The sequence below is a fragment of the Nymphalis io genome, chromosome 8, assembly GCF_905147045.1.
Source record: "Nymphalis io chromosome 8, ilAglIoxx1.1, whole genome shotgun sequence".
Lineage (NCBI taxonomy): Eukaryota > Metazoa > Arthropoda > Insecta > Lepidoptera > Nymphalidae > Nymphalis > Nymphalis io.
This window is the reverse complement of record NC_065895.1, coordinates 5,323,994-5,351,450: the sequence shown is the minus strand read 5'-3', so window position 1 is coordinate 5,351,450 and position 27,457 is coordinate 5,323,994. Positions and strand designations below refer to the sequence as shown.

The 27,457-nt window shown below is 30.5% G+C and overlaps 2 protein-coding genes across 7 annotated transcripts in view; one reads left to right on the top strand and one right to left on the bottom strand.

The window, feature by feature from the left end:
* Positions 1-1,693: 1,693 nt before the first annotated feature.
* Positions 1,694-8,879, top strand: LOC126770296 (NCK-interacting protein with SH3 domain). Of its 2 annotated transcripts, none has more exons than XM_050489642.1 (10): positions 1,694-2,006; positions 2,080-2,264; positions 2,339-2,651; positions 3,007-3,215; positions 3,968-4,201; positions 4,786-4,908; positions 5,637-5,820; positions 5,940-6,161; positions 6,337-6,506; positions 7,317-8,879. In XM_050489642.1, exons 1-10 carry the CDS (start codon positions 1,982-1,984, stop codon positions 7,506-7,508), a joined length of 1,857 nt encoding a protein of 618 aa, XP_050345599.1. In that variant the 5' UTR covers positions 1,694-1,981; the 3' UTR covers positions 7,509-8,879. The 2 variants fall into 2 exon arrangements, with proteins under 2 accessions (XP_050345599.1, XP_050345598.1); XM_050489641.1 differs by having other exon boundaries at positions 6,334-6,506; positions 7,317-8,878.
* Positions 8,880-16,485: 7,606 nt separating this feature from the next.
* Positions 16,486-27,457, bottom strand: part of LOC126770311 (plasma membrane ascorbate-dependent reductase CYBRD1-like) — a 58,551-nt gene continuing 47,579 nt past the window's right edge. For 4 of the 5 annotated variants that reach the window (XM_050489671.1, XM_050489672.1, XM_050489675.1 and 1 more), the window contains 4 exons: positions 20,207-20,442; positions 19,616-19,818; positions 19,095-19,264; positions 17,524-18,582 (listed from right to left, as the gene is read on the bottom strand). In XM_050489671.1, coding sequence (XP_050345628.1) covers positions 18,429-18,582; positions 19,095-19,264; positions 19,616-19,818; positions 20,207-20,442 — 763 coding nt within the window. In that variant the 3' untranslated portion in view covers positions 17,524-18,428. The other variant, XM_050489673.1, reaches the window with a different exon arrangement.

Sequence of the window (27,457 nt, the reverse complement as noted above, 5' to 3'; positions counted from 1 at the left end):
GTACTTTTAGTGGGCTTCCTGTCAGTGCTAGATTAAAAAAATTTGCTACAAGCGCGAGGCTTGTAGCAAATTCTTTTGAAAGCCCTTTATCTGATATAGGTTCTTAATATAAAATGTCAATAAAATTATAAACCTAAAGATCGAGCTATAGAATTTTGAATCTCGTCAGCACCACCAAAGCACCGTGACAAAATATTAATTGAATGCGTTGAAATGTTAATAATTTATTTCACTTTGTATATGGTCTTTAGTTGTGTCTAACTTAATTAATTTGTCAGCTGACGACCAGTCTACCTGTTTTATAGAGCAAATTTCAGCCGTCAATATATTTTTTCTTTATCCTTTTCTGGCGTGTATTTACGCTATTTGAGCGCAAAATATTCTGCCAATGTCACGTATAAACCGTCAATATAATAATATCTTGACGATCTGTCTGTCAATATTACATTGTAAATGTCAGCTGTCAATATAATGACATCCTGACGACCAATCTATCAATATTACAGTGCAAATGTAAACTGTCAGTATTATAATGATGTCCTTTCAATTTTAACAAAACTAGTCGTCAGGCGGCCTCTAGGCCTGCGTCGGGTCGGGGGCCCGTGGCATTTGCTAGCCCTACCCTATTGTTACGCCACTGTATAGGTTACAATGTTGTGGGTGATTAATCTCTCAGTAGATTAGTAGATAGATAGGCCCTGTTAGGCTCTGGCAAGTCCAAAAGTCCAGAGATGAGATTGGCCTGACAATTTAGCAACAGCGATTTGACTAGTGACATTTGATACTACACAAATTCTTTTTTTTAATACACAATTCAAAGTTTATATTTATTACAAAGTAGGTATATTATATTTTTATGAATAGCTAATATTATATTTTATATATATATTATATATCTGTCTCAGCAGCAGATTTCAGAAGAAAAACAGTCTTGCTCATGATGTACTTTAAATTTTGTATATATTTTGTAACTATTAATAATCTGTTGCTTTTTTTATTTTTTAAACTTTTACAAAGTAACTTTTCTAGATTTCATGTGAGCAAATTTAAAAATAATACTATTCGTATCAATTTTTCTAAGTTAATCATATTTTATATTCGTCAAAGTGAAATAGTTAAGACGTTTTTGACTTACTTTTTATCCGCTTCAATTTCAAAAATGATTGTTGGGCGTAAATTGTCTTAGTGGGAAAAGGTGTAACGCTTCGGTTTTACGTTTTTGTGACATCAAGTAAATTCAGTATACCATGTAATAATAAGTTTGACTCAAAAAATTACGCTCAGGCAGAGATGACTGAGTCTACTCTTGCTACGTGGTTAATCCTGCTACGTGATCAAATAAATTAAAAGATCATGGAGTAGGACACTGGGGCCAAATTATTGATTTGATATATACATAAATTATAATAATATAAAATATTCATAGATTATCGCGTTAACATGATTTATAAAAACAACAACAGAAATAAAATTTAAAGTAATATATTAAGTAGATATATAATAAACATTTTTATAATTTTTATATTAACAACCGTATATTACCACCTTATAGTTTTAAGCGTAAACATAATATGCTAGTATAATACATTATTTTAGTTTGTTTTATTGTTAAAAAAATATTACTGAATAGTTGGCAACATTGTTTTCTGTCAATGTTTGGTTGTACTCTGACGACTTAATTTTCCGGAAAATTTAAAGAAAGCTGTTAAGAATAATTTGAAAAAGATACGGAAATCAATAATTTCATCAAAGTTATCAACAATTATGATAATTTCTTATTAAACAATTATTAAAATTTTCACATAATGTTTACTTTTTTTTCATAAGCTTGAGATATCCATAAAGGTCCTCACCTAAAAATTGATTTTAAACTGCGAATTCTGAGAACGCGAAAAATTATAATTACGAAGCTATAACTTTAAAAACCTTTATGCTTAAATAACACGCTTGTTTATTGTAAAATATTAAAATATCCTTCATAATGGGTGATAATCAACATAATATCGGTAAGAATAATGAACACAATTTCAGTCAAGTTTTCGTTATCAAATTGGTATTATTAAAAAATACTTGTTTCAGATGATATGGAAATGCTTACGGCATTATATGACTTTGAAGCTACGCTGGCTAAAACTTTGAGTTTTACAGAAGGTGAATTCTTTTACCTTCACCAGAGTAATACTAAACAGAGAAACTGGTGGCACGTTGTTAATAAAAAAGGTCAAATCGGATTCGTACCTTCGAATTACGTCGCTGCTGTCAAGGTATAAATTCGCTTCATTATCCAAATTAACATGTAGCCTTGAATGTACTGAAATTATTTTTACCTTGAATTCAGGTGGAGCCAAACTTCTTTTTGGCGTTTCTTAACGACTGTATCAAAAATTTAAACGACAATGATACCATGACTCCACCAAAATCAGAACTAATATCAAGATTGAGTGAGAAGAAAAAACAAATACAGATTATGATAAAACCACCTAGTAAAAAACATGCAGCTCCTAAGCCTCCACCACGTCTGGATGATAGTACACCACCAAATGGTGTGTCACCCTGCTTTGACTTAAGGCCAGTTGTGTCTCAGCAGCAGATTTCAGAAGAAAAACAGTCTTGCTCATCTCCAAAATCAATAAATAGTGACATTGCAAAGGGTATGTACATAAATAATGATAAAATTCCTAAAATTCAGAATAATGGTACAAAATTTAAAAAATGTATTGTTTCATACAATGTGCTTTTTACTGAAGCTAAAATACATTCTCAAATCCAAAAATAGGTGTTAAGTTTCTAGCCAGTTATTTTCCATAGAATCTACATTGTTAATTACCTGTATTAATATCACATTAAATTGACTTGATAACTCGCTTGTTTGGACCAATTGGAGTGGGTTTTTTATAAACAAATGAGTGCTATAAATAGATAGACTATATAATTATATCTTAAAAGTTATTGTGTTAATTACTACACAAAAAGTACTAATGATTAATAAATATTCTTCTTTACTAGACAATGATGAAGAGAAAAAGATTTTAAATGTCAAATTGACATCAAATCAGCTATCTTCCGACACTGATAACCAAGATGACAGCCAGGACAGCAGCGAAAGCATAAAGCCGAATGCCATCTACGAGATTGTTCAATCTGTCCGTAGGGAGACTCAACTCAGTCATGACATGTCGAAAGTTGCAGTCGAAACTGTTTTGATTTCATTGAGAGTATGTAATTTGTTTATTATATTATATAAGAATCATATGATTAGTATTAAAGTTATAATGTATAGCATTACAAAAATGCCTTTGTATTGGTGGCCAATCTCAAGGGAGACTGGCTGGGAAGAGAGGAGTAAAGAGCCAACTTTACAGGACATTATTGTGCTCAAGTGTTTGTGCAAACAGAGGTACACTCTCTATTACCTCACTCTCATATTCCAATGAGACAGTATATTAACAGAACTTTAAAGAGTTCAGGCACAGTACCAACAGCTATAGATGCCTCACGAGCCATAGAAGTATACATCAGCATCATCTGGGGTTTGAACCTAGGACCTATGAGGTGTTAAAAATAATTTAATTTGATTTGGAATGAAAAAATAATCTTTAAAATGTAGAAATTAGTAGGGTTTGTTTGTTTTACATTGTTACCGATTCATTGAAAGACAATGGTTCTACAAACAGTGATACAATGCCTCATTATTTGGACCCCAATAAACATTCACTTCATTCATTGAACTCCAAACACAGTGTCATATATATCTTGTACCATAACATAATAAAATACTCTATTCTTCCCTATTTTAGAAATTATAGTATGTATTGTTATAAGATTAAATGTATTTTTTATGCTAAATAATATTATTTTTTAACCATACTATAATATAATTATTAATTTAATTGTATGTTATGCTTTAAACTGTTATGAATAAAGTTATTTTTAGTAATAATTAAGATATTTTGTTATAAAATTTTAGGAATTCTTGCCTGGAGGTGCAGCAAGATCAATTATAGATGCCTTACTTCGAGAGGCAAACAGTAACATAACATGTCCTAAAAATGCAATTGATGCTGCTCCTGACGCTCTGAGAATGATGACTGCATTGAATGCATTGTCCAAAGCAGCCAATGATGCCCAGCAACGAGGCTGGGCTCTACATGATGATGCTCACGATATTCAAACACAGTTGTTAGAGCTGATCTCAGTTATGGTATGCTATAACTTTTTTTTTAATAATGTGTAACTTATAACAAACGATCTGAGATGGCCTAATGGTTAGAACCTACAATCGTGGGTGCAAAAGTTGCCAAGCACCACTGAAATTTCATGTGCTTAATTTGTGTTTATAATTCATCTTGTGTGTGACGGTGAAGGAAAACATCGAGAGGAAACCTGAATGAGCTTAATTTCACTGAAATTATGCCACATGTATATTCTACCAACCTGGATTGGAGCAGCGTGGTGGAATAAGCTCCAAATCTTCTCAAAAGGGAGATGGGGCCAGCCCAGTAGTGGAACATTAACAGGCTGTTTCTTTCATACTTTTATAACTATGATCTTACTTACATATTTATTCTTAAGTCATGCTCACACAACTAAACTACATAGTTCTTAAATAAAAATTTATATCCTTAATTTGATTTAGAGATCTATATTTCAATTAATTCCTCTTTTTTCAAAATATTATGTTATTCATTGGACTATAATATATAGTTTTATAATCATATAAATAAACTTAGTTTTTTTTTAATTTTAAATATTTTTGATTTAAATTAATACAAATATATTTTTTAGTCAAACGCAGATGTAAATATCTCTCAACATGTATTAAGCAGTCATCGTTATGTCTATGTTACAACACTCGTCCAGTATTACCAAATGGAAACACGATGGCCTCTACGTCAACTCTTACTTCAGGTTTGATAGATTTTTTTTTCTTTTTTCTGCATGTATTTGCAATCAACCCAAAGGCTTTAAGCAAATTAGCTATGTGATGCTGTCATGCGGAGTGGCTTCCCATTGGAAGCATCTACTCATCTGCTGCCCAGAGTCTTCTAGCTCTAGGATATGATGACGTTTTAGTCGTCTCACATATGGTGAGTGGTGAAGTGGCGGGCGAGTTCGTTAGGGTGATGAATTAACCGGTCTTTGTATTTAGCTGACAACAATTATAAATTATATTTTATAGATAAAAACTGCAGATATTAACTATGAAATTATCAATAATAAGTAGACATAAATTCTAAATACATTAAACTGCTATAAATTCTCCAATTATATCTTATAATATCCTGGGACATTTTTCACACACGGCCATCTGATCCCAAATTAAGCTTGTACAAAGCTTGTGCTATGAGAACCAGACAACTGATATACTACATATACTTTTCTTTTGTAAATACATAATTATATAGAAAATTACACCCAGACTCAGGACAAACAGACATGTTCGTGCACACAAATGTCTGTCCTGGGTGGGAATCAAACCCACAACCTTCGGCGTGAAAAGGCAAGTATTCATCAACCACGCCAACCGGTTCGTCAAAATTTTTGGTTTTACCTGTTTCTGTCTTTACATTATTATTGCATTAATAAAGCCCATTTTATGAAGATGTTGAATTTCACTTATTATGTTGTTTTTTTAGGCATTTGGTGTGATGTGCGGTCTGGAACGAACAGCACTTGCTACGTTGGCACTGTCAGCGCTTCCTGCTGAAATAGCACGTGACATGCGTGACAATCCGCGCGCTGTCAGCCGTCTCTCGCATTCAGCCTTGCTATTGTCTATGGTACTGTCCATGGGTGACAAACTACCGATTACACATTTCGGTGAGTTGTATAACAATTTATTAAATTTTTGGAATTGCATCGAATGTTTACCATAGACAGTGTTTATTTTCTTTCTAAAATAAACAACCCATGTTTTGATTTACCTTAAAATCTTTCAGAACAACTCGGCGTTGATTTCGCTCAGTTTCTCCTTGAGTTGACAGAAAACCCACCGGAAACTGATGTTGATGAACAAATTCCTGATTTGTTTCTCACACTACTACTCGCATACAATTTACAGTTCGAAAACTCATTCGAGAACTTATTACTAAACGCGTTGGAGACGATAGATAATGCGAAAATATTCTGCGAGAAAGTCCTCCTGCTGCTCAACCGTGAAGGTACTTTCCTAACATTATTGTCACTAATAAACGAAATTAATAATTCAAAATAATAACTGGGGACGCAATTATTTTACTTTTTATTTAATTTTCGTACATACATATATTATTTAAATTATAACATAACAAAACTTTAAACAATATATTAATTTAAATAATAATATCACCACAGAAGATCCCGTGCACATTTTCGACCACGAGCCGGCGCCTGCGCACTCCGTGCTGAAGTTGGCCATAGACCTGTTCAGCCGTAAGAAGACCGCAGAACATTTCTACACGAACGACGTGAAAGTTGCTATAGATATAATCGTAAGGCAACTGGCTGATCTATCCCCAGGAGATGTAGTAAGTATTTGATTTGTTAACGAATTAAATCGAAATTAAAAATTAAAATAATTTGTTCCTCAGTGCGATGAACTTATTCGTATGCTGTAAGATTCAGTTCGTTTAAAAAATGTTTTTGTAATACTTTTCGTGTATGTCCACCAAACCTCTCTGATATTAGCGATTACCATTTCCCAGCTGTGGGATATTTATGGGCTATTACTGTATTAAGTTCACTTTATCTCGTAGTTTTTATGCACAGAAACGAAAGATATTGTAAATTAAAGGATGTTATTAGCGACTGACTTAAATTATATTTTTGTTCTAATAAAAATACTAGTTATCATACACAAACCCTCACATCCTTGCACCATATACGCATTAATATAATAGATAAGCCGAAGAAGAGAAAGAACGATCGAAGAAGAAGAGCCGAGATGGCCTAGTGGTTAAAACGCGTGAATCTTAATCGATGATCGTTGGTTCAAACCCGGGCAAGCACCACTGAATTTTCATGTGCTTAATTTGTGTTTCTAATTCATCTCGTGCTGGACGGTGAAGGAAAACATCGTGAGGACACCTGCATGTGTCTGGTTTTATTGAAATTCTGCCACATGTTTATTCTATCAACCTGCATTGGAGCAGCGTGGTGGAATAAGATCCAAACCTTCTCCTCAAAAGGGAAAGGAGGCCTTAGCCCAGCAGTAAGACATTAACAGGCTGTTACTGTAAAATAGATAAAATTGATTCAACATATAATTTAAGCCTATTTCTGTGCATAACAACTACAAAGTAAAATATACTTTTTACCCTAACATTCTATAATTCCAGCGTCGTCAACAATACCTCAAGATACTCCAGGGAATCATTCGAAACACTGAGTATGGAGCTCACTTACACAGAAGAGATGATTTGCTTCGTTGTTTCGCGCGCATCTTCTGCGAGGAAGGCGACTCGAGTCGTGATGATCAAACACTTGTAAGGGCTATTTCTAATGAGTTCCCGCAGTATTTTAAAGCTTAGGGTTTCGATGTATGGTTGCTATGCTATATAAGCTATAAAGTTGATCTTATAAGATGTTGAAGCACCGGGAGCTTCAACAGGACCTTATTAGATGATCCTCATTTCTCAAAAGAAGAGGAAAGAATTAAGATAAACAGGCAAATAGGCGACTCTGACAGTAAGCAATCTAATTGCTGAGTACTGAAAATTTAAACCATTCATTCATGAGATTTTAAATATTATATCATTTGTGTCTGTAATTGTTCACCCACCTTTTAAACGGAACAGGAATATAAAAAATCGATCTTTTATAGTAGACTAACTGATAGTAATTTAAAAAAAAAAAATATTATCATATTATATAATCGATAAACAAAAAATATTTTATCTAGAAATCGAATATGGCCATTATCGAGAAGGCTTTATAGATGTGTATAGTGAATGTCCCTCACTCAGGGTGTCAAATATTTTACGAAAAGTTTTTATGTTGATAAGTAAAATATTTATCGAAAATACTCTACATGAATAAAACCACTTCGACTACTGCAAAAAAGTAGGTTTTATTTCAGAAAATGTCTTTTCAGTATTGTGTGTATTTAAATAGTTTTTAAAAAAGTTTCATATAATGAGTAAGTAGGTATCAGTGCTGATTCTGTTTTACACAATTATAATATGACATGATTAAAAAAAATTCTTTATATTCAAGGCCAGTAAGATATTGAATGCTTGACCATGTCGATATACGACAATACCAGTCGAGTCGACGGTATTTAAAAACCACTATTTATTCATGAAATTATTTGTATATCATCATCATATTATGTATCATATATTTCATATATATATATTTATATATTAATTTAACTAATTTTATGTTACAATCACGAATGAAAATGGTGCATTATCTTTTTATATTTTCTCAATTTAACTCTGAAATAAGCTGTGAACATAAGATCATTTCATTTCACCCCTTCGACTGCTTGCTATAGTATTCATATTGCGGTCTCTTTCTCGTGTGTGGTGTTAGAAAAAGAAGGCAAGTTTTTTCGTCCCGTCAAATTCGTCTAGAAATTGTGTACAGCAAATTCAGTAACCATTAAAATGTTTTGTCTTTAATATTAAAATTTCGAAGCCTATTAATATGAAATAAATTTGATATGTGTAATTGGCTGTGTTAGTATCTATTAAAGTGTTTGCCTCGTTATCATCGTGTCTTATAATTATATGTACTCGTAAATGTAATGTTACTATGTAGTTATGCATGCAAATTATAGAATATTGATCTCAGATTTGTTCCAATTGAAAAATCAAATTGACTTTATATATGATCGATAAAATTTTATGATGTTAATAGTAAAACTATTTAAGAATAATATAGTTATTTCTTTATAACAATAAGTTGCACAATTCAATGAATATAATTATGACATTTTTCAATATAAAATTTTCATATTTTTAACTAATTATCGTTTTTAATATATTTACTAAAATGATAATTAACAGCTTACAAATTTCTACATTTAGTATAAGATCGAAAATAATTGTAAAAATTATATATTAATGTTGTTTTCGCTATTCATTCAACAAATCAAACTGTTTTATTTTATTTGTATTTCAAAATGCATTTCCTTTTATATCTATTATAATATTACGTGTTTTAGTAAAGTAATGTTGAAAACAAATGTTAGACGATACGTGTTTTTCCTATGGTTGAATATTTATAGTCAGGCCAAAGAATGGTGACTTATGAATGTATATGTACCAGATCGTGTTGAGGTTTTTATAATCACAAAAGAAAATAATAAGAAAATACCTCATCTGAAGAAAAGGTATCATATTTGTTTTTTTTTTATAATTATTTTCTAATATGAATGTATGCTAACAGCATTTTCAATGTTGCTCTAAATTTGTATTTTCATTCCGAAATATGATAATAATGTTCTATTTCATGTTAATTATTTTAGGTTTTTTTTTTTAAAGTTAATAAGCACAAGTAATTACTTTGAAGACTTCATTTCCAAGCAACCAAATGGGTCGACCAGTGTGTATGCTAGCTGATAAAGGTCTGGTTAATGTAACATTCTTCAACAAATCAAACTGTTTATATTTTATTTGTATTTCAAAATGCATTTCCTTTTATATATATTATTATATTATGTGTTAGTAAAGTAATGTTTAAAAACAAATGTTAGACGATACGTGTTTTTCCGATGGTTGAATATTTATAGTCAGGCCAAAGAATGGTGACTTATGAATGTATATGTACCAGATCGTGTTGAGGTTTTTATAATCACAGATAATAAGAAAATACCTCATCTGAAGAGAAGGTATCATATTTGTTTTTTTTTTTATAATTATTTTCTAATATGAATGTATGCTTACAGCATTTTCAATGTTGCTCTAAATTCGTAATTTCTTTCCGAAATATGATAATATTTTCTTTGTTTTTTTTTTTTTTAAGTTAATAAGCACAAGTAATTACTTTTAAAGATTTCACTTCCATGCAACCAAATGGGTCGACCAGTGTGTATGCTAGCTGATAAAGGTCTGGTTAATGTAACATTCTTATATGGCATTTATAAAGCTTATTAAGATAAGGTCGCTATCTATGATACAACTAATATATGTAATATGTTAGAAGTTTAATTGAACGTTCGGCGCAGATCTGGCTAAGCGTAATTGTTACGTCTAATAAAATGACAACATTGCGTACATTGAAATAAAATTTAATAACTGAACGATTGTATTTCGAAAACGTTCGCGCAGGCAAACGAACTACGTATTTTTTTTATGTATGTGGACTTATCACATATTTTATAACTACCAGCTTTGACGCTTTGCCAGATGTGCATCGATCCTAAGATATATTTTATTAAATAATTCTGTGTTTTTTTATACTTAATTTTATGTACTTAGTCATGATGTTTAGTTTTTATTGTATGTGTCAGTACTGCACCAAAGATACTAGTGTGACTAGGTTAAACCTAGGCACTAATAGCTTATGTATCTGTCAATTATTCCTAGCGTTATATGCTTAACAACAACAGAATATATTCACTTATTAGAAGATTATATTCTTATATGAAAAAATAGTTACATTTCCATAGATTAAATACATTTTAAAGGGCCTAAATAGAGATATTATTTATTATCTTACGTGTTTGTTCCGAAATTTATGAAATAACAATAAGCAATAAGCTATTAATCAGATTTAAAGTTTAAAATTTACATGTCATGATTAAATATGAATTAATATTATAGGTATAGTGTATTATTAATATGCTAAATGATGTATTCAAAATTTATAATCTCAAAATTGTTTATCGTATTAAAATGTCCAAAACAAATAATGCATGATGAATATTTTTTGTAAATAGAACTTATATGCGTGTGTTTTCAATAGATATATTTTAAGAAATAAATCTGTATGTTTATGAAAATTTAAAAATGTGTCTGTCAAATATATTGATAATGGAGTCTTATTTTAAATTTTATCTCATCGACCAATATCAGTATCAGTCAGGGTGTTAAATTAAATAGTTTTTTTGTTCAAGTAGATTTATCTCGTGATGGTATTTATTATCATTAATAGATTTGGGCGCTGATTTAGTCTCGGTCCATTGGGTATAAGCCTAGCTGCAGAATTTCAGAAATAAGGAAATTAGAAATCTATATCTCCTATTTGTATGATTTTAAGATCTTCGAGTTTGGTTGCTAAATAAAAAATATGTATTACAGATCAAATTTATTTTTGACTGGCAAAATGTCAGGTACAATGAAATCAGCTTGGAGACGTTTTGGTGTTTGTAGTTTTGCATCGCCAATAGATAAATTAATAAAATAATACATAAACAGTAAATAATTTATTTAACTCCGTCTGACACCCTGAAATTACGTTTTCTATTCAATAGCATGTAGACAAACATTTCTTATCTTTAATTACGGCAATAAAATATTTCCTCTATTGTCATTATATTCTTTGTAATTGTGCTATTTTTTATGACGTAAGTTTTCACTTTACTTAGTTCATCATAAAATATATGATTTTATGATGAACTAATTATTAAAAAAAATGACACTGCTAATGCTACTTGTGCGAGAGATGAGGCGCGTGGTAGCTTGCTAGCACCTAGCTGGTTTGGTAGCGCAAACTGGTTTATTATGGTTTTAGTTACAGTATGTATACATGTATTACTACACTACTACAACCACAAAAACCTCTCCAAGATGATTCATCTGTATTTTTAGATTAATTTTATTGATGTACGCATGTTATTTGGGAATTTAAAATGGGAAATGTATGTATTGCATGATGTACTAAATAGTTAACAGAAATATAACTTAACTAAACCTAAACTATGTCTTTAGTTGATGTAATTCCCCCATATAAAGTTTTGAAAATTATTCAGAAGGACCGAATAACAAATCGAGAAATAATGTATAGCAATACACAAAAGCTTAATCTATGTACTTACAGTCCATTCTAAATTTACTTTATATATAAAATATATATTCAGTTCATATGAATTCGATGCAATAAATAATTCAAAATATTAATTTTAAATGTCTTCCATTATAATGTATTCTACTGGTGGTAGGGCTTTGTGCAAGCCCGTCTGGGTAGGTACCACCCACTCATCAGATATTCTACCGCAAAACAGCAATACTTGATATTGTTGTGTTCCGGTTTGAAGGGTGAGTGAGCCAGTGTAATTACAGGCACAAGGGACATAAAATCTTAGTTCCCAAGGTTGGTGGCGCATTGGCTGTAAGCGATGGTTGACATTTCTTACAATGCCAATGTCTAAGGGCGTTTGGTGACCACTTACCATCAGGTGGCCCAAATGCTCGTCCACCTTCCTATTCTATAAAAAAAAAAAAAATTACTATAACTTATCAATACTAAAATTCGTATATTGTAAAGTCTGGACAAATATGCCACTTTGGTATTAATTTTTTTTTTTAATATTCCTTTATTTCATTTGTGATAGTATACTTAAGACGTATAATTTTTTTTAGCTCTGTGCGAATAATTGTAAATTTAAATGTATATTTAATTGAAAATAGTTTTACTTAATTATAAAAAGGCCCTGGGCGCCTGTGAAAAATAAAAAATAAAATGATTATAAAAAGTTTTAATTAACTACTGTCTCAATAAAAAAAAAATTAATTAAAGATTGATTATCTGTATTAATATAGTTGTATTGTTTAGCATGTGTTTATGAATGTTTAGTTGCATTTGAGACGGCTCAAAGCAATGCCAAATAAACTAGATATTAAAATATGTGTTCATGAATGTTCAAAAATAATGCTATACAAACATGTTGAAATTACTTCTGTGCTACAATTTTTAACCCTATATCTATCATTAATAATCTACTGTTTTTTGGTTTACTAATTAACTAAAGCTTATTACAACCACGGAAGTAGTAGACAAATAAATAACTTTGACGATATTCATTATGGATTCGCGAAAAATGGCGTTTTGAATGACCGCGAATTTGTAATCATCATTTGGAAATATCATCATTTGGTAATCAAGAATTTGGAACATCGCAATTAAAATTCATGTGTTTATAAGTAGTTAGGTGGAATAGTGAAAAAAAGGTAAATTGGTAAAGAATTGCTTCTTGTGTATAATAAATACAGTAGAGTGACGTGAACATGTAAATCTAAGGTTTGTTTATCTTTACACCATCGATTGGAATACATGGGTCAAATGGGTATACTACCTCTTCGAGTTATTGGTCGTACGATTGGAGATTTTTCGTTTCATTGGTAAATAGTTATTATGAAAATACCTGTTTTCTTTGTAACTAGTTTGTAACGTCGATGTGAGTGTGACATCAATTGCAAAATTCAAGAATTACAATAAACTGAACCTTTCGTCGGCCATGCTTACTACGCCCCGCCTAAATGTGATAACAACATTTGTATTTATAACTTGCAACTCTAAACAAGAGCTGTCGAACCTATAAGTTCAACTTAATACAGTCTTGAAACTGATATTCTATATGCTCTTGATATTAATTATTATAAAATTAATGATTCCACTATGATATATATAAATATAATCATATACCTCGTGGATGATTTTTCATAAAGTATAAAAATTCTGACATAATATCACAGGATCTTATCACACTTAGGTAAGCCAAATAATAAATTACTAGTTGAGAATGTGATATGGAATGCTACCGATTACAGTAGTGTTTTTTTCTATTGTGTTTATCTACCTTGAAGGTCGTAGTGATAAATATAGGAAAATTTCGAATATTACACTAACTGTGCTTATATTCTGTAGGCCTGGTTAAGCACCAAAATGGACAATGTACTCTTCATCCCCACTCCTCGTTGACGTTAGCTCATTGTATTTGTACTGATTTCCTTTTTGTCAGGATTCCGGGATTATATTCTTCACCTAGTGACTAATTACCTATTACTATTCGGCCCCAGTTTTATACCTAGGTCTACAAAGCACGGATCTAGGGGCCCCACCCATCCAAAAATAATGTTCTTAATACTCTAACTGCTTCGGAAAGAGGGGCCTCATGAGCTTAGGGACCTTGGATGCTTAGGTCCAGGACTGTGTATTCTTCGTTTGCTAAATTAATGATAACGAAAAAGAGAAATTAACAAATGTTAACTTATCAGTGCTTTACGGTGAAGGAAAACATCGTGAGGAAACCTGCATGTGTCTAATTTCACTGAAATTCTGCTACAGGTGTATTCCACCAACCCGCACTGTAGCAGCGTGGTAGAATAAGCTTCAAACCTTCTCCCCAAAAAGGAAGAGGAGGCCTTTAGCCCAGCTGTGGGACATTTACAGGATGTTACGGAACTTATCAGCTGTCGTACAACGTTTATTAGTAAATCTATTAGTTGCTTTAAAGAGTATGCGAGTAAGCACAATTTTTTAGAATATTTATTTGTCTTTTGATATAATATAAAAACGGAAATCAGGCCTTACCCCTTTTGCTCGTATTTCCGTTATATTTTTTATTTCAATGTGATACCTTATAAATATATCAGTGAAACATATGTTTGGCTTATAAATATTAATTTTAATGAGTGTTTTTTTTCAGAATTAAGATTATTTCAAATTTTTAATATAATATTCTAACACAATTTAACACCGTAAAATGTTTAAATGAAACAAAATGATATACATTATGATACGGCGTTAAAATAAGTTTTTTTTCTTATCGTAATGTTAATATATAAATAAATAAGTATAAAATAAATTGTTGATTTAATTTATAACTTTTCATTTCATATAAAATTTTATTCGCTATCAGTGCTTTTTTTAGAAAGTACGTACTATAACCAAAAATCTATTTCTAAAGCTCTTTACTAATTTACAGTGCACACTATTTTATAATTCCTTTGTTTCATTAAATTCTCGTTCGAGCTAACAAAAGTTATCGAGTTGTATGTAGTATGGGTGAGTAGCAGGGCAAACTTAGAAAATTGACAATGATACTCATGTGTCTGAGACCGTTTGTCCTGCGTCTGATATCTATGACAGTTTTTTCGGATTTGAGCCCCATCCCATCCCCATCGGACTATAACAACCCACACACACTCATGTGTTATAAATGTCAAATAATTAAAAAGTTATTGTCTATGGTCTAATCCTAATATCTTTGATTGGATCCACAAGGTTACTTGTAAGTAGGGTTTATGTCAGTTAGTAAATACTGTATCATTGAATAAACAAGGCAAAAGTTAAAAGATTAATAGTAACAATAACACATCATACACTAACCTGCGTTGTTGGCTATTCCCCGTTGAAATTCGTTGCGGCGGATAGTATTTTGTGTGAAAAGAAATAAAACAACTAGTTTTTATACATGTAATTTAATGTACCATTATGAATGCGTATAAATATTTAAAAATGTAAAACAGTGATAAAATTCATAGTAACCAATACACAACTGTAATCAACACAACTAAGTTTAAAAATTATATATTTTCAAAAAGGCAGATTAATATAATTACTTATAAAAGTTGAAGATTATAAATCGTTTCGGATGCAAGATGCATACATAAAAATATTAATTTGCAAACACTTTTTGTTGATTCAATAATTTATTAGAAAACTGTTTTTATTTTGCAGATTAAACGTGTGGGTTTTATAATATAAAAACTTGGCCCCAGCGTTCTTAGGGATCCTTATAAACGGGAATATTTAAAATTTGTAAATATGCTCTTTTTGCATAGAGTAAAAATTATCGCAATAACATTATTTAAAACGACAAACTACTTAATATGATTACAGTCTTCGTACGGATTGTATATTTTCTTTAAAAAAAACGATAAAATGCATCAAATTTTACATTGGAATGTAACTTTTTACAAAATGGAATATAAATAAGTTTTGCCTAATTAATAGAAAACTAACTCAATTTCTACACGGAAATAATATAGAGGTCTCCCTCGTATAAACACATTGAGCTTTATCCTATATAATTATTGATAAACATGCTACATGTATTTACGTAATATGTAGTAAATTGATTATAACAAGTTTTACCACAAGACGTTATATCGAATTTGGCAACTTGATTGAACACTTCTCTTAACAGTATAGACGCATACAACAATGTCTAAAAAGTACACAATATTATATTTCTCCACAATTATCAATGTTACTATTGATTTCTTTTGATTTCAAGCTTATTTAAAAATTTAAATACTACCTATTATAAAATTGATTTCAAAATGTTTTGTTAAAATAATTTTGTAAATGTTGCTTCGATCAGATGCTATTTTTACTAACAATAAATATTAAGGGTAGATATTCACTACGAATCAATCACATTCTACAATCTATCGAACACTCGCACATTTATTATTTAAATTTATATACAAATTACAGCTAAAATATCTTAACTAAACGCCTACTAAAATGTTAATAACTCGGTTACTATTTTTAGGTATATGGCAACTGATTTTTAATTTTTTATCTGTTAAAAACGAATATAGGTCTTTTATGTTATTTTTTAATAACCCACATTTTTTATTTGCATTCCGATCATGATCACATCTATCTTACACGTCAAATTGTTCTTACTGCGAATCTAATATATTAACAGTAATTACCACAGGGTAGCGAGTACAGAGAAGTTAAAAAGCAATAAAAATATTTTCGTTGAATTGATTTCTTAATTTATAAAATTTTAATATATCATTGTAACGATATTTTAAAATTATTTCACTCGTTCGATTTTCGATTGAAATAAAATTGTGGTCCAAATTATAGAAAACACTTTCAACATCAGTCATCATAATTTTGAAGACGGATTCAAATTGATAGGAATTTTTTTTATAGAACACGCACAACCGCTTGTACAATCATAATAAAGTTACTGAAATAGAATATATATATAAAACGCAAAAGCAACAAATTGAGCTAGTGGCGTCTAAAAGGTTAGAAGTTTAATTTTCTTCTTTAACACATGACTTACAATTCTTCAAAGTAAATTGTTCAAATTTGATTTATTACAATTTTTTTTTATTTTTCGTTTGAATTGATTTTTTTAACACATGTTACATAAAAGAGAACAAACAATTCAACTTATAGAAAGTTAAATCATTATAAAATAGAAAACAATTTTATATATCAGGAATTTACAATATTTGGTGTTGTGCGTTCCACTACAAGCGTAGTTTTTATTGTTTATTTATATTTCAATTTTTAATAATTTTAAAATATTAAAACCTATTTCTTTTCATAATTTTACTGTAAACTTGTACGGTTGGGCGTTCGACCTGTTTAATTTAATATTTAAATTTCATTTTAAGTCTCGAAACACAGATAAAAACTACGCTTGCAATGTTAATCTCGATTACCGCTACTTCGACTGGATTCGCTTAGCTCGGGTTCTGCGTGACCTTGCGCAGCCGGTAGCCGCCGGTGCCACGCACGGTGTAGAGCACCACGATCGCCACCGCCACCACCGACATCCCGATGGCGTTAATGACAATCGCCTCTGTTGTCATCGAAGCATATGTCTCGCTCCTGCGTACCGCATGCCCCGGGTTAGTATAGCATTTAAAGTGTAGGTACATTTTAAGGGTACCTACTAGAACCTCTTTAATTCATTTTTGTTTAAAGAAGTCCTTCGACAATTACGTTAGTAATTTTCGCGGAAATCGCAAAACTATCGTCTCATTTATAAAAACAAAGGAAAAATCAAGTTTATTTATTGTATTTCTAAGAACTTTTAATATTTAGTTATTATTTATTTACGGACTTACCGACATAGTTACTTATATTAAATATTAATATGTGTTGAATGTGAGGACTAACATTAAAAAAATTAAGTATTATTTACATGTTTTATGTTAGTAGCAATACAATTTAGCAAAGCATACACATGCTCACGAAAATTCAAAGACAAGACCTTACAATAATATTTTATTACCACAAAATATTTTCACTTAAAAAAAATCAATATCAAACAATTATTTTTCATAAAAAAAGTAAAAAAATATCTATGCTATCTATCTATTATTTTATAAAAAAATATATTTTTGGTCTGATGCAGACCGAATCTATCGTATAATTATAAAAGCCTCCATATTTGTACATAGGTAGGTACTTTTTATTGTTAACTTAAAACATTTAAAAACTAATTTTCCTTAAACATATAACCATTCATTGAAATAGTCATTTTAAAATTAGATTTCGTATATTTATTACAACAACTAACTATAGAAAATCTGGTACGGCTTGAAATATTTGTTTAGTCTTTATATTAAGGTTATATTATCACCGCAGATTTCCGTGTTGTAATTTATGGATAACAAATTGTACTGAATGAATTGAACATAGATTTCAATTGTATCTCCAACACTGATAAATAACATACATAAATAGTCTGTTAAATGTGAAGACATGGCAGTGTTGATCCAAATTGTCAAAAATTTTGGAATCTACAAATCAACAGATGCTCTCATTTCACGGGAATCTGCTTTGAATTTGTCCCTCGATACGATATACATGACGACGGCGAGTATGGCTATGATGGCAACACCAATAGCGTTGATGATCACCCCTTCGTCTGGCAGCCCGCTGTACCGTTCCGCGCTGTGGATACGTACACATACAAGCAACTAACACATAACATAACACATGCGAAAAATACTAAAGACAGAAAAAAAAAACATGAAAAAATGTAAAAGACAATTAAATAATGATTCCAACTTATAATAGGCACGTTCATGCGGTAATTATATCACAACACATTGCTGTAAAATCTAAGTCTTCGTATGATAAAACTTTATCAAAATAAAAGGTAAAGATGGCGAGTCGATGGTTTTCTACCAACGATGAATAACCAGTTTAAAATACCTGAGTTCTCCCACAGATGCATTTCTGAAGTAAAATATACTATGAGTATGCTTAAAATATATTTAATAAAGGTATTCGTGAAAAGGTACAATAGTATTTTATGACTTCTATATTTTTATAGGACCCGCATGCTTTTCATGTAAGTACATACTTCTGAATGTCTATCAATAATAATCACAAATTTGGTTCTATTGTGTAAAACTAATCGATTACTATCTAAATGTTTTAAGTACTTTAAATATACGTACCCAAGGGTGAAGAGAGCCTTTTCAGTGAGTCCAGTAAGACAAGCACACACTCCAAGGACAAATGTCAAAATACCAAACGCGGCGTGAATTGGCACCAACGAAGCACGGAAGTTTGCCGTTCCCTTGTTGCAGATCAATAGGAGGAGAAAACTGAAGAATCCGACAGCATACTGTGAATTCAAAGCAAAAGTTTAAAAACTCGTCCATACCGATATGACTTTTAAACGACTTGGAAATTTTTAAACTAGATCGTACTACGATCAAACTTCGGGCGTACATTTCTTTGATATGAAAATGACTTAAGCTGAACAAGTTTGGTATGAACGACGAAAGTATTTATATAAGATGTGCAATGTCTGAATTGTAAACTTTAAACCACTATTAAATATTATTTTAAATTCGCTTTACCTCTTTTCAGTCTCTTTATATCTCTTAATATTTTTTTAAGGATAGGAAGAAATAATTTGATTGCACACTTTTTTAAACTCTAGAATAAAAGTACATTATCATCTAAACATTACCTGAAGACCAAATAGTCCCATAGCAACGAAGCCGATCCAGCTGTGCAGGGAGTAGAAATTGTTGATACCCTTCTTGTTATGGAAATCAAGAACAGCGAGGAAACCGATGACTATGCAAGGGAACGCCAACGCGTGGAATATTGCATGAAGTAGTTTCACGTAAATCCGTCTGAAGCAACGGCAGATGCGGTAGAGCAGCACCGCTAAAAATATAATAATTATAATTAATGTAGGTTTATTATTACGGTAACTTTACGCAACCAGCACCAGGAGCCAACAAAAATAAATATAAATAATGACATTTTGAACTAAAATAATTGGGCAATGTATGTAATGGGCAAAATAATTTGCACTCATCTAGCTTATAGGCCATACACGAAATTGTATAGCTGAATATAAAATATCCTTGTAAAAGTATTTAAATAATACAAACATTATTGGGTTACCTACTAAGCACTTATACACAAAAAAACTGACGCATAATTTGAGTCTTGGATTTAATTTCATTTGAAAGAATCGTCAAGTTAGTCCAGCTTAAAAACTGGTTAACCACCAGGTGGATAACTCCAAAAGATAAACATAAATTCTTACAAAATCCGCTGAATGTGATGAAACCGGCCACCATAAGCGTTGGGTGGAGGTTAAATTGCTTTTCGGGAATGTCATCAGCCCAGCCATAGCCCTCTCTGTAGAAGAAGGTCCAGAAGATGGTGAGCGCTGACACGCCGATCAGCAGGATGGTGGCTAAAGTGATGACCAAAGCATACTCGCACCATTCACAAGCACCACGCTCATGTTCATCCGACTCGTACGAACGGCTACGTTGTCTAAAACAGAAAGGAAATAATATTGTTATTTTGTAAATTGAATTAAACAGTTTACAATATAATACAAATAATACCCTTGGCATGTTGCGTTACCAGTGACATTAAAAAATTTAATAAAAACAATTATAATTATAAAGTTCATTATAATAATAACGTAACTGATAATAATTGCTCAAATGCTTATGTCTAATCATGAAGGTATAAAAAAACTAATTATAAACACTCAATGCAAAATTTAAAACTAAAATTTAAAATGTTATCTGCAGACTCTTTTAAATTGGCACACTCATCTCCTTGCTGAATAGTGTTTGTTCGTTAACCTGGACACGATTCAGAAGGTTTCCTGTTTGAATGAAAACAGATAACTGAAGCAGACGGAGGCTTGAAAGGAAACCGTAATGCCATTGATACTAAGTTACACAGAACACCTCGTTTTTGTACCTCGTTGTTCGTTTTTACATTTTTAACGGTAACTGAAAGTTATGAAAAGTACGGGAGGTGCTTATGAAACATCCATATCATAACTTGATTACTATTGGTAATTTTTTAATTTATATTTTTTTTTAATTCACAATAAAAATAAAATGTGTAATATCTATATGTATTTATTTATATTCTACATCGTCGTCCCTCTTTAGCCCTCAGAGGTGTCAGATATCACGCGATTACCGGAGCGACACCGGATGCCATGAGACGTCATGGGAAGCTGTGGTTACATTAAGTTTTATATACTACAAGATAACAGATTTTTTACTCTTATGTGTTCCACACACACAAATAAAAAAATTAAATTAAAGAATAAGTAGTATAGTGTTTTGATGAGGGAAATACATAGAATTTTCAATGAATACAAAAAATAACTATAACGCCTAGAAATAAAATTGATATGAATATAAAAAAGCAAAACATGCACCGACAACAAATAAATAGGATTAGGTCAAGCAAATGATGATGAGCGAATGATGACGACGAGGTAGACCTTAATCTTTATTATTTCCTTTCTTTGATAAATGTATTACAAAAAATAAACTGGAAGTAGAAGCGATTTTATAGACGCTTGACCGCGGTATTACTGGCGTTTTTATATTATATATATCGGTGATATAGCCTGCAAGCTTCCCTTATAAATTGATTAGCTATCAAATACAAAAATATTTATTTAATTATGAAAAGATAAGCGTGCTCGTTCATAAAAATTTACAAATTTTAAAATATAATTTATATAACAATAATAAATAACCCGCATTAGACTTACATTACACAATATAAATGCCTGACTTACCATTAACTCATATCGTCTATAACCTTTCCCACTAACTGTCCAGAAATTTAGAAAACATTTTTTATATTCGTCATTGTAAGTTCGGTGTTAAGTTACACTTTGGTGCTTAATTAACTTAAAACTGTTAACTGCTATTAAAAGTAATAACCACAGTGTAGGGTTAAAATTCGGTTATGCATTGAATAATAAAGGTTATATTGGGTTAACGACTTTGGACTACCTAATTTGATTTACTTTATTAATAAAAGGTTAAAGTTTCATAATCAAAACTAATATTTAAAATTTTTATTTATTAAGTTCTTATTTTTAAAAATAAAGAACTTAGTAAACTTAAGTATTTATTTTTTGGGTTAATAATCAAATATAAAATGTATATTGGAATGTCGGCTTGAGATTAATAGCCTTCGAAACTGTTTAATCAATCACCATGAAAGCTATGTGTACTTTTTCATTGAAGTTTTTATATCATCCTCTTTGTTGTAGCTTTCCACTAGATGCCGCTAAAGCTCATCAATTATCAACACCGATGTGTGTGCTGTGAAAGCTAACAGAATGTTTGTTAAAGGTATCCTTTAATCAAACTCCTAGTAGAATCAACCATCAACTTACACGTCGATGCTGAACCATTAAAATATATGTCAAATACTTCTCGCAGTGGTATAAAGGAGGAGGAAGACATTTTAAATAGTTAATAAAATCATTCCACTTAGGTAGAAACTTTAATGTTATTTAATCGATTAATTTAATAACAATATATAATATGTTATATATATATATATATATATATAATCATTATATAAATGAAAGGAAACATTGAAATAATTTGTAGTCATAATCGTCTTGTTACTTCTTGTAACTAGTGAAAGTATGTAGTAAACATAAGTATACACCTTTTAATGACAAGTTACTTTATAAATTATATAAGCATTTCCATTAATTTTTAGTATGTCCATACTTAGCCAATCGATCATATATTAATGATTATTATCAGTATAAATAATATTGTAATGATACAATTTATGTTTTTATAAATTATTTTTCTTTAGCTATGAAATATATCAGCGTTTGTCGCAAAACAATCTGCGAATGTCAGATACGATGAAGCAGATTTACGAGAATGGTCAATGCAAAAATTGACGAAATTATTCACCACAAATAACTTTTTTTCTGTTATGTTATTTGTGGCTCTACATTCGAAACCAAATTCCAATATCATCGTTCTCGTTGGTAACAACGTGTGTCAAGCGGTAACTTATATCATGTTTTGTTTATAATCGTATTACGGAATCGTATCGCCATGACCATGGATAAATAACGGTCAATTTGACACGGCCTAGCAAGGTGATCGGAGTCGTGATAGGTTGTTTGTGAAAGTTGAGTGCAGAGGGGACAGCGTAACTGAAATTTACCTATTTAGTTTGTGATATTGCCAAGTCTAAAGATTTTATTTTGCGGGATATCATATTATATTGTGATGGCTACTGACAAACAAATTAGCTAAACATAATAAGATAATAATTAAATAAGATGTAAGAGATAAAGGTTCGAGTTTACTCATAAAGAATAGTCCTACTAATCATAAGATCGCTGGACCTTCCGTATATGGGAGCAAGCATACCCGGGGTAAAACAAAGCATAAATAAATACATATAAACCTACAAATAGTAAACGTCTACCATAGACAATTTAAATAATAATACACTCCATTGATTTTCTATCCTCGAGTAGAGTATGATTAGTAGAAAACCTGTCTAAGAATGTTTCTACACTAGAAACTCATACGACTATAACTCAAATATAATCCGTCATGCAATTTTGAAAACATTATCAAAATTGCAACACTTATCTGAGAGATACACAATGTCTAGTTACTTTCACTGTCTATTTCACACTACTATCGTACATATAATTTTGATGAATTGCGTTTTAACACTTTATACGCAATTGTATGCGAAGGAAACGCCAGCTTTCAAATCTTAGTGAGATTTTCTTGTGCATAAAAAAAGCGGCGAAACGAGTTGTATCATCTAGCTGTTCTACTTAAACGGTTGCATTGAAGAGAGGAGAAATGTGGCGTAGGGTCTTGAGGGGCGAAGGAAGGGGGGATCGGTCGATGACCTCCCGGGCCATGGTACTCCTGGCCTACATGGAACATGCTTCACTATTGCCGAGTCCAAATGTTAGTAAAAAAATACGTTTTTCTAAGAATGAAAATAATATTTAATTTAAACAAATACTTAATTTTAATGTCAGTAAATAATGGGAATATAACAAATGTAATACAATTACTGGAAATAGTTTAATTACTATTCGTTTCTAATTTCTTATCAATATTTTATTACGAAAGTCCACAACGTGAAGTATAAGTCTTCAAAAGTTTTAAGTCGAATGCTTTCACAAATGCGAGACCAAAACGTCAAAAGGCGTTCATAAGATTGCATAACAATCTTAAGAAGAACCGTTAAATTAACCACATTCATTCCAAAACTTCTCAGAACTTCGTCTCTGTGAGGCGGGAGTGCCCGACTGCCCGCAGTAATGACCACACAAAATGAACAAGATCCCTACAGACGATGGTTGACTCAGTAATCAAACTCTAAAGAGCTTGTTTCAAGATCCATTTTCATGTATTACTTAGAATGGAAGCGTTTCAACATTTACAATTATACAATTCGGACAAATACTAATGAAATTAAGAGCTAAAATGATAAGGGCTTTTAAAAAAGTCAATAAAAACACATTTTAGTGAATTATAAAATCCAGGTCTACAATTATTGATATCAAGAGGTCACTGACCTGTTAACATTTAATTATTTGAAAGCAAGCATAAATTCTTTAGAAGTTTCATAATATTACAAAGGCTCTATGGTTGTTTGGTTTTCGATGATGAATATATTATATGTGTAAATTGTGTATATTATTTTCCAGTAGAACGCAAACAATACACACTCATTTCTTTTAATCATTGATAATTGTATAATTTTTAATTATATGGTTTGTAATATTATGGTTGTTTTATTATAGTTACACTATGAATATGGGTGACATATTTTGATTGCCCAAGCAGCATTACCAGCTAGTTGAAATCTACACTTGAGAGAAAAATCTCTATCCCTCGTTACAATTATATAAACAGATTATGTAAATTATTGTATTAAAATGAGGTTTATGTACTTATAGGTTGTATATAAATTACGTTCTTAATATGAATAAAACATACAACATACCATCGTAATTCATAACTGTAATGTACAGTGCAATGATTTAATGTTACCACATTCGGAAATTATTTTAGTATTTGTATATCATTTGCATACGAGAAAATAAAATATAATTCAGGTTTTTCTGTAATTATTCGTTATGTATTACTAATGTAAAACAAAAGTTTTTCTTTAATTAGCAAGTATAAAATGTGCTCGGGAACAAATAATTATGACTACAAAATATTTCTCTTATTTAAAAAAAATAATATTATATTACAAGAAGAATATTGGCTAGGAATACAAGAGAACAAATAGCAAGACAAATGGTCGGTGGGAGGGATGATACGAGCAAGAAGAGAAAGAGATGATATGACAAGAGAAAAAGGTGAACGAAAAATAAAACATAAAACACTGATCGACAATAAATTCAAATGAACATGTGAAAGATAAAATTTTAAAATGAATTGATAATTAAAATTATAATAGAAAGCAACAAGATATTGCTTATACAGCATCATACCTCAGAAGCCGTTTACCTCAAACACTTAACTACAATGGATCTTAACTGCTCTCGAGAACTCGTTGTGATACGAGGAACAGTTTAATAAATTAATCCATAAAGACCAATTTGCATCAAGCGACTTCAATATTATCAAAGAACACTGGTTTTTAAAATCAGTATAAATATGCGAGGTATTTTCTTTTATATTTCAACTAAAACAATTCATATATTCTGTAAAAAATATTTCAATTTTGTTATATTTTTTCCATTTCCTGTTAATCATTGTTACGATTTAGTAGGACTTTGTATCGAACAAAGTAAATACATTTTAATTAAATACACAAGCTCGTATGTAAGCGCACGAAAAATTAAAAATACATACTTGCAAGACTTTTACAAGAAAGTAAAAAAATAAGCAAGGATAAACCTGTCACAATAAAGCAAAGTAAATGGAGCGAGGAGTTTAATCTCTACCGCTATGGGATTTACTTTGTATTACTTATGGCTCATGGCCAAGAGCTGTTGTTATTAATTGTTTAAATTTCACTGCAATCATGTTAATTTTAAAGCGCTCAAAATAGTCACACTAAAATCTATAATTTGAAATATCTATCAATTCAAAGATAATAGATAAAATTATCCTGAAAGTAGTAAAAAATCCTTAATTTACGCTGCTATTTTATTATTTATAAAATAAAACATGGGAGTAACCAATATCAATTAAATTAAGCCATGAGATGGGACCACCTTAGAACTATATTTAATCCAACGTATAAAGTAATGTTATATGTTTACAGCCGAAAATACATTAAAATCACAAACATGATTTGAGAACCTTATACTGTCTATTCAGTTAAAAGATATCAATCGTTTAAATTGAATATTCAATTTTAAATAATACGATCACTAATTATGCACTTTAGCAACTTTAATGTGGGTTCTAAATCTTACTTAAACTATTTTATTATTTATATTTACGCCTTCGAATATTATAAAATGCATTCACAAAGTCGCAATCTTTGTTTCTTCAACTTTCTTTTAATGTTGACATATTGGTAGATTACAATAAATAGATTTTAAACATAATTAATATATATTTTATTTACAACAAGTCAACGTAAATGTCAATTTGTCCACTATTCTCGTCTAATGAATAAATATCAAGCAATTTTTTTACGGACATTTGAAGGTCTTCCAGAAGATTATAAGACAAAAAATCTCATACAAGCTATCTTGCAAATCATTCTATACGATAGCATTTAGAAAACAACGGCATCATTTAATTCTATTTTACTCGCTTCCCCAACTTGAAACGTCTTTTCATGTCTTTTCATGACACAAGTTTGAGAAGCGACAATAAAGGGGTACCAAACAAAAGTTTTATCTGACTGTTTTTTTTTGTAAATGCGTCCCATTTTCAGTACTTGAAATGAAAATATAGAAGCAGGCAAAAGTAGATTTCAGTGATATAATTTATTTTTAAATAAAATTGCTAGATTGTGATTATATTAACAATAAACTTTGTCTATTTTAAAATTTGTATTGATCGATATGATGATCGGTAGCACAGGAATATTAACGTTTCTGTGATAAAGCCTTAAAGTTCCCAAATATAGTTTTTAATAATAATGAAAATTATTAATATTAAAACAAAAAATATTGGCATAGATGTGCGGGAAAATATTAAATTCAAGTTCGGATCAACATTTCAATACAGTACAAGTAGGTAGGTATATCATTTTTACGAATTAACCGATTTAAGAACTAACATAAAACATAACTTCTAGATATGTAATGTACCTAATAAGAAAATATGTAGGTAATTTTTTTAAACTAATCAAGCTTCGACGTTTTCTTAACAATCTTATGATTTTTTATTTATATTATTAATTTTTTATCTCCACAGACGTCGTGCCCATGCCATTGTTGGTTTTTGTCCATACATTGATATAATTTAATGTGCCTACATGTTTTTTATTGCTAGGCAGCGTCGCAATATATAGATATATAGATATATATATATATATA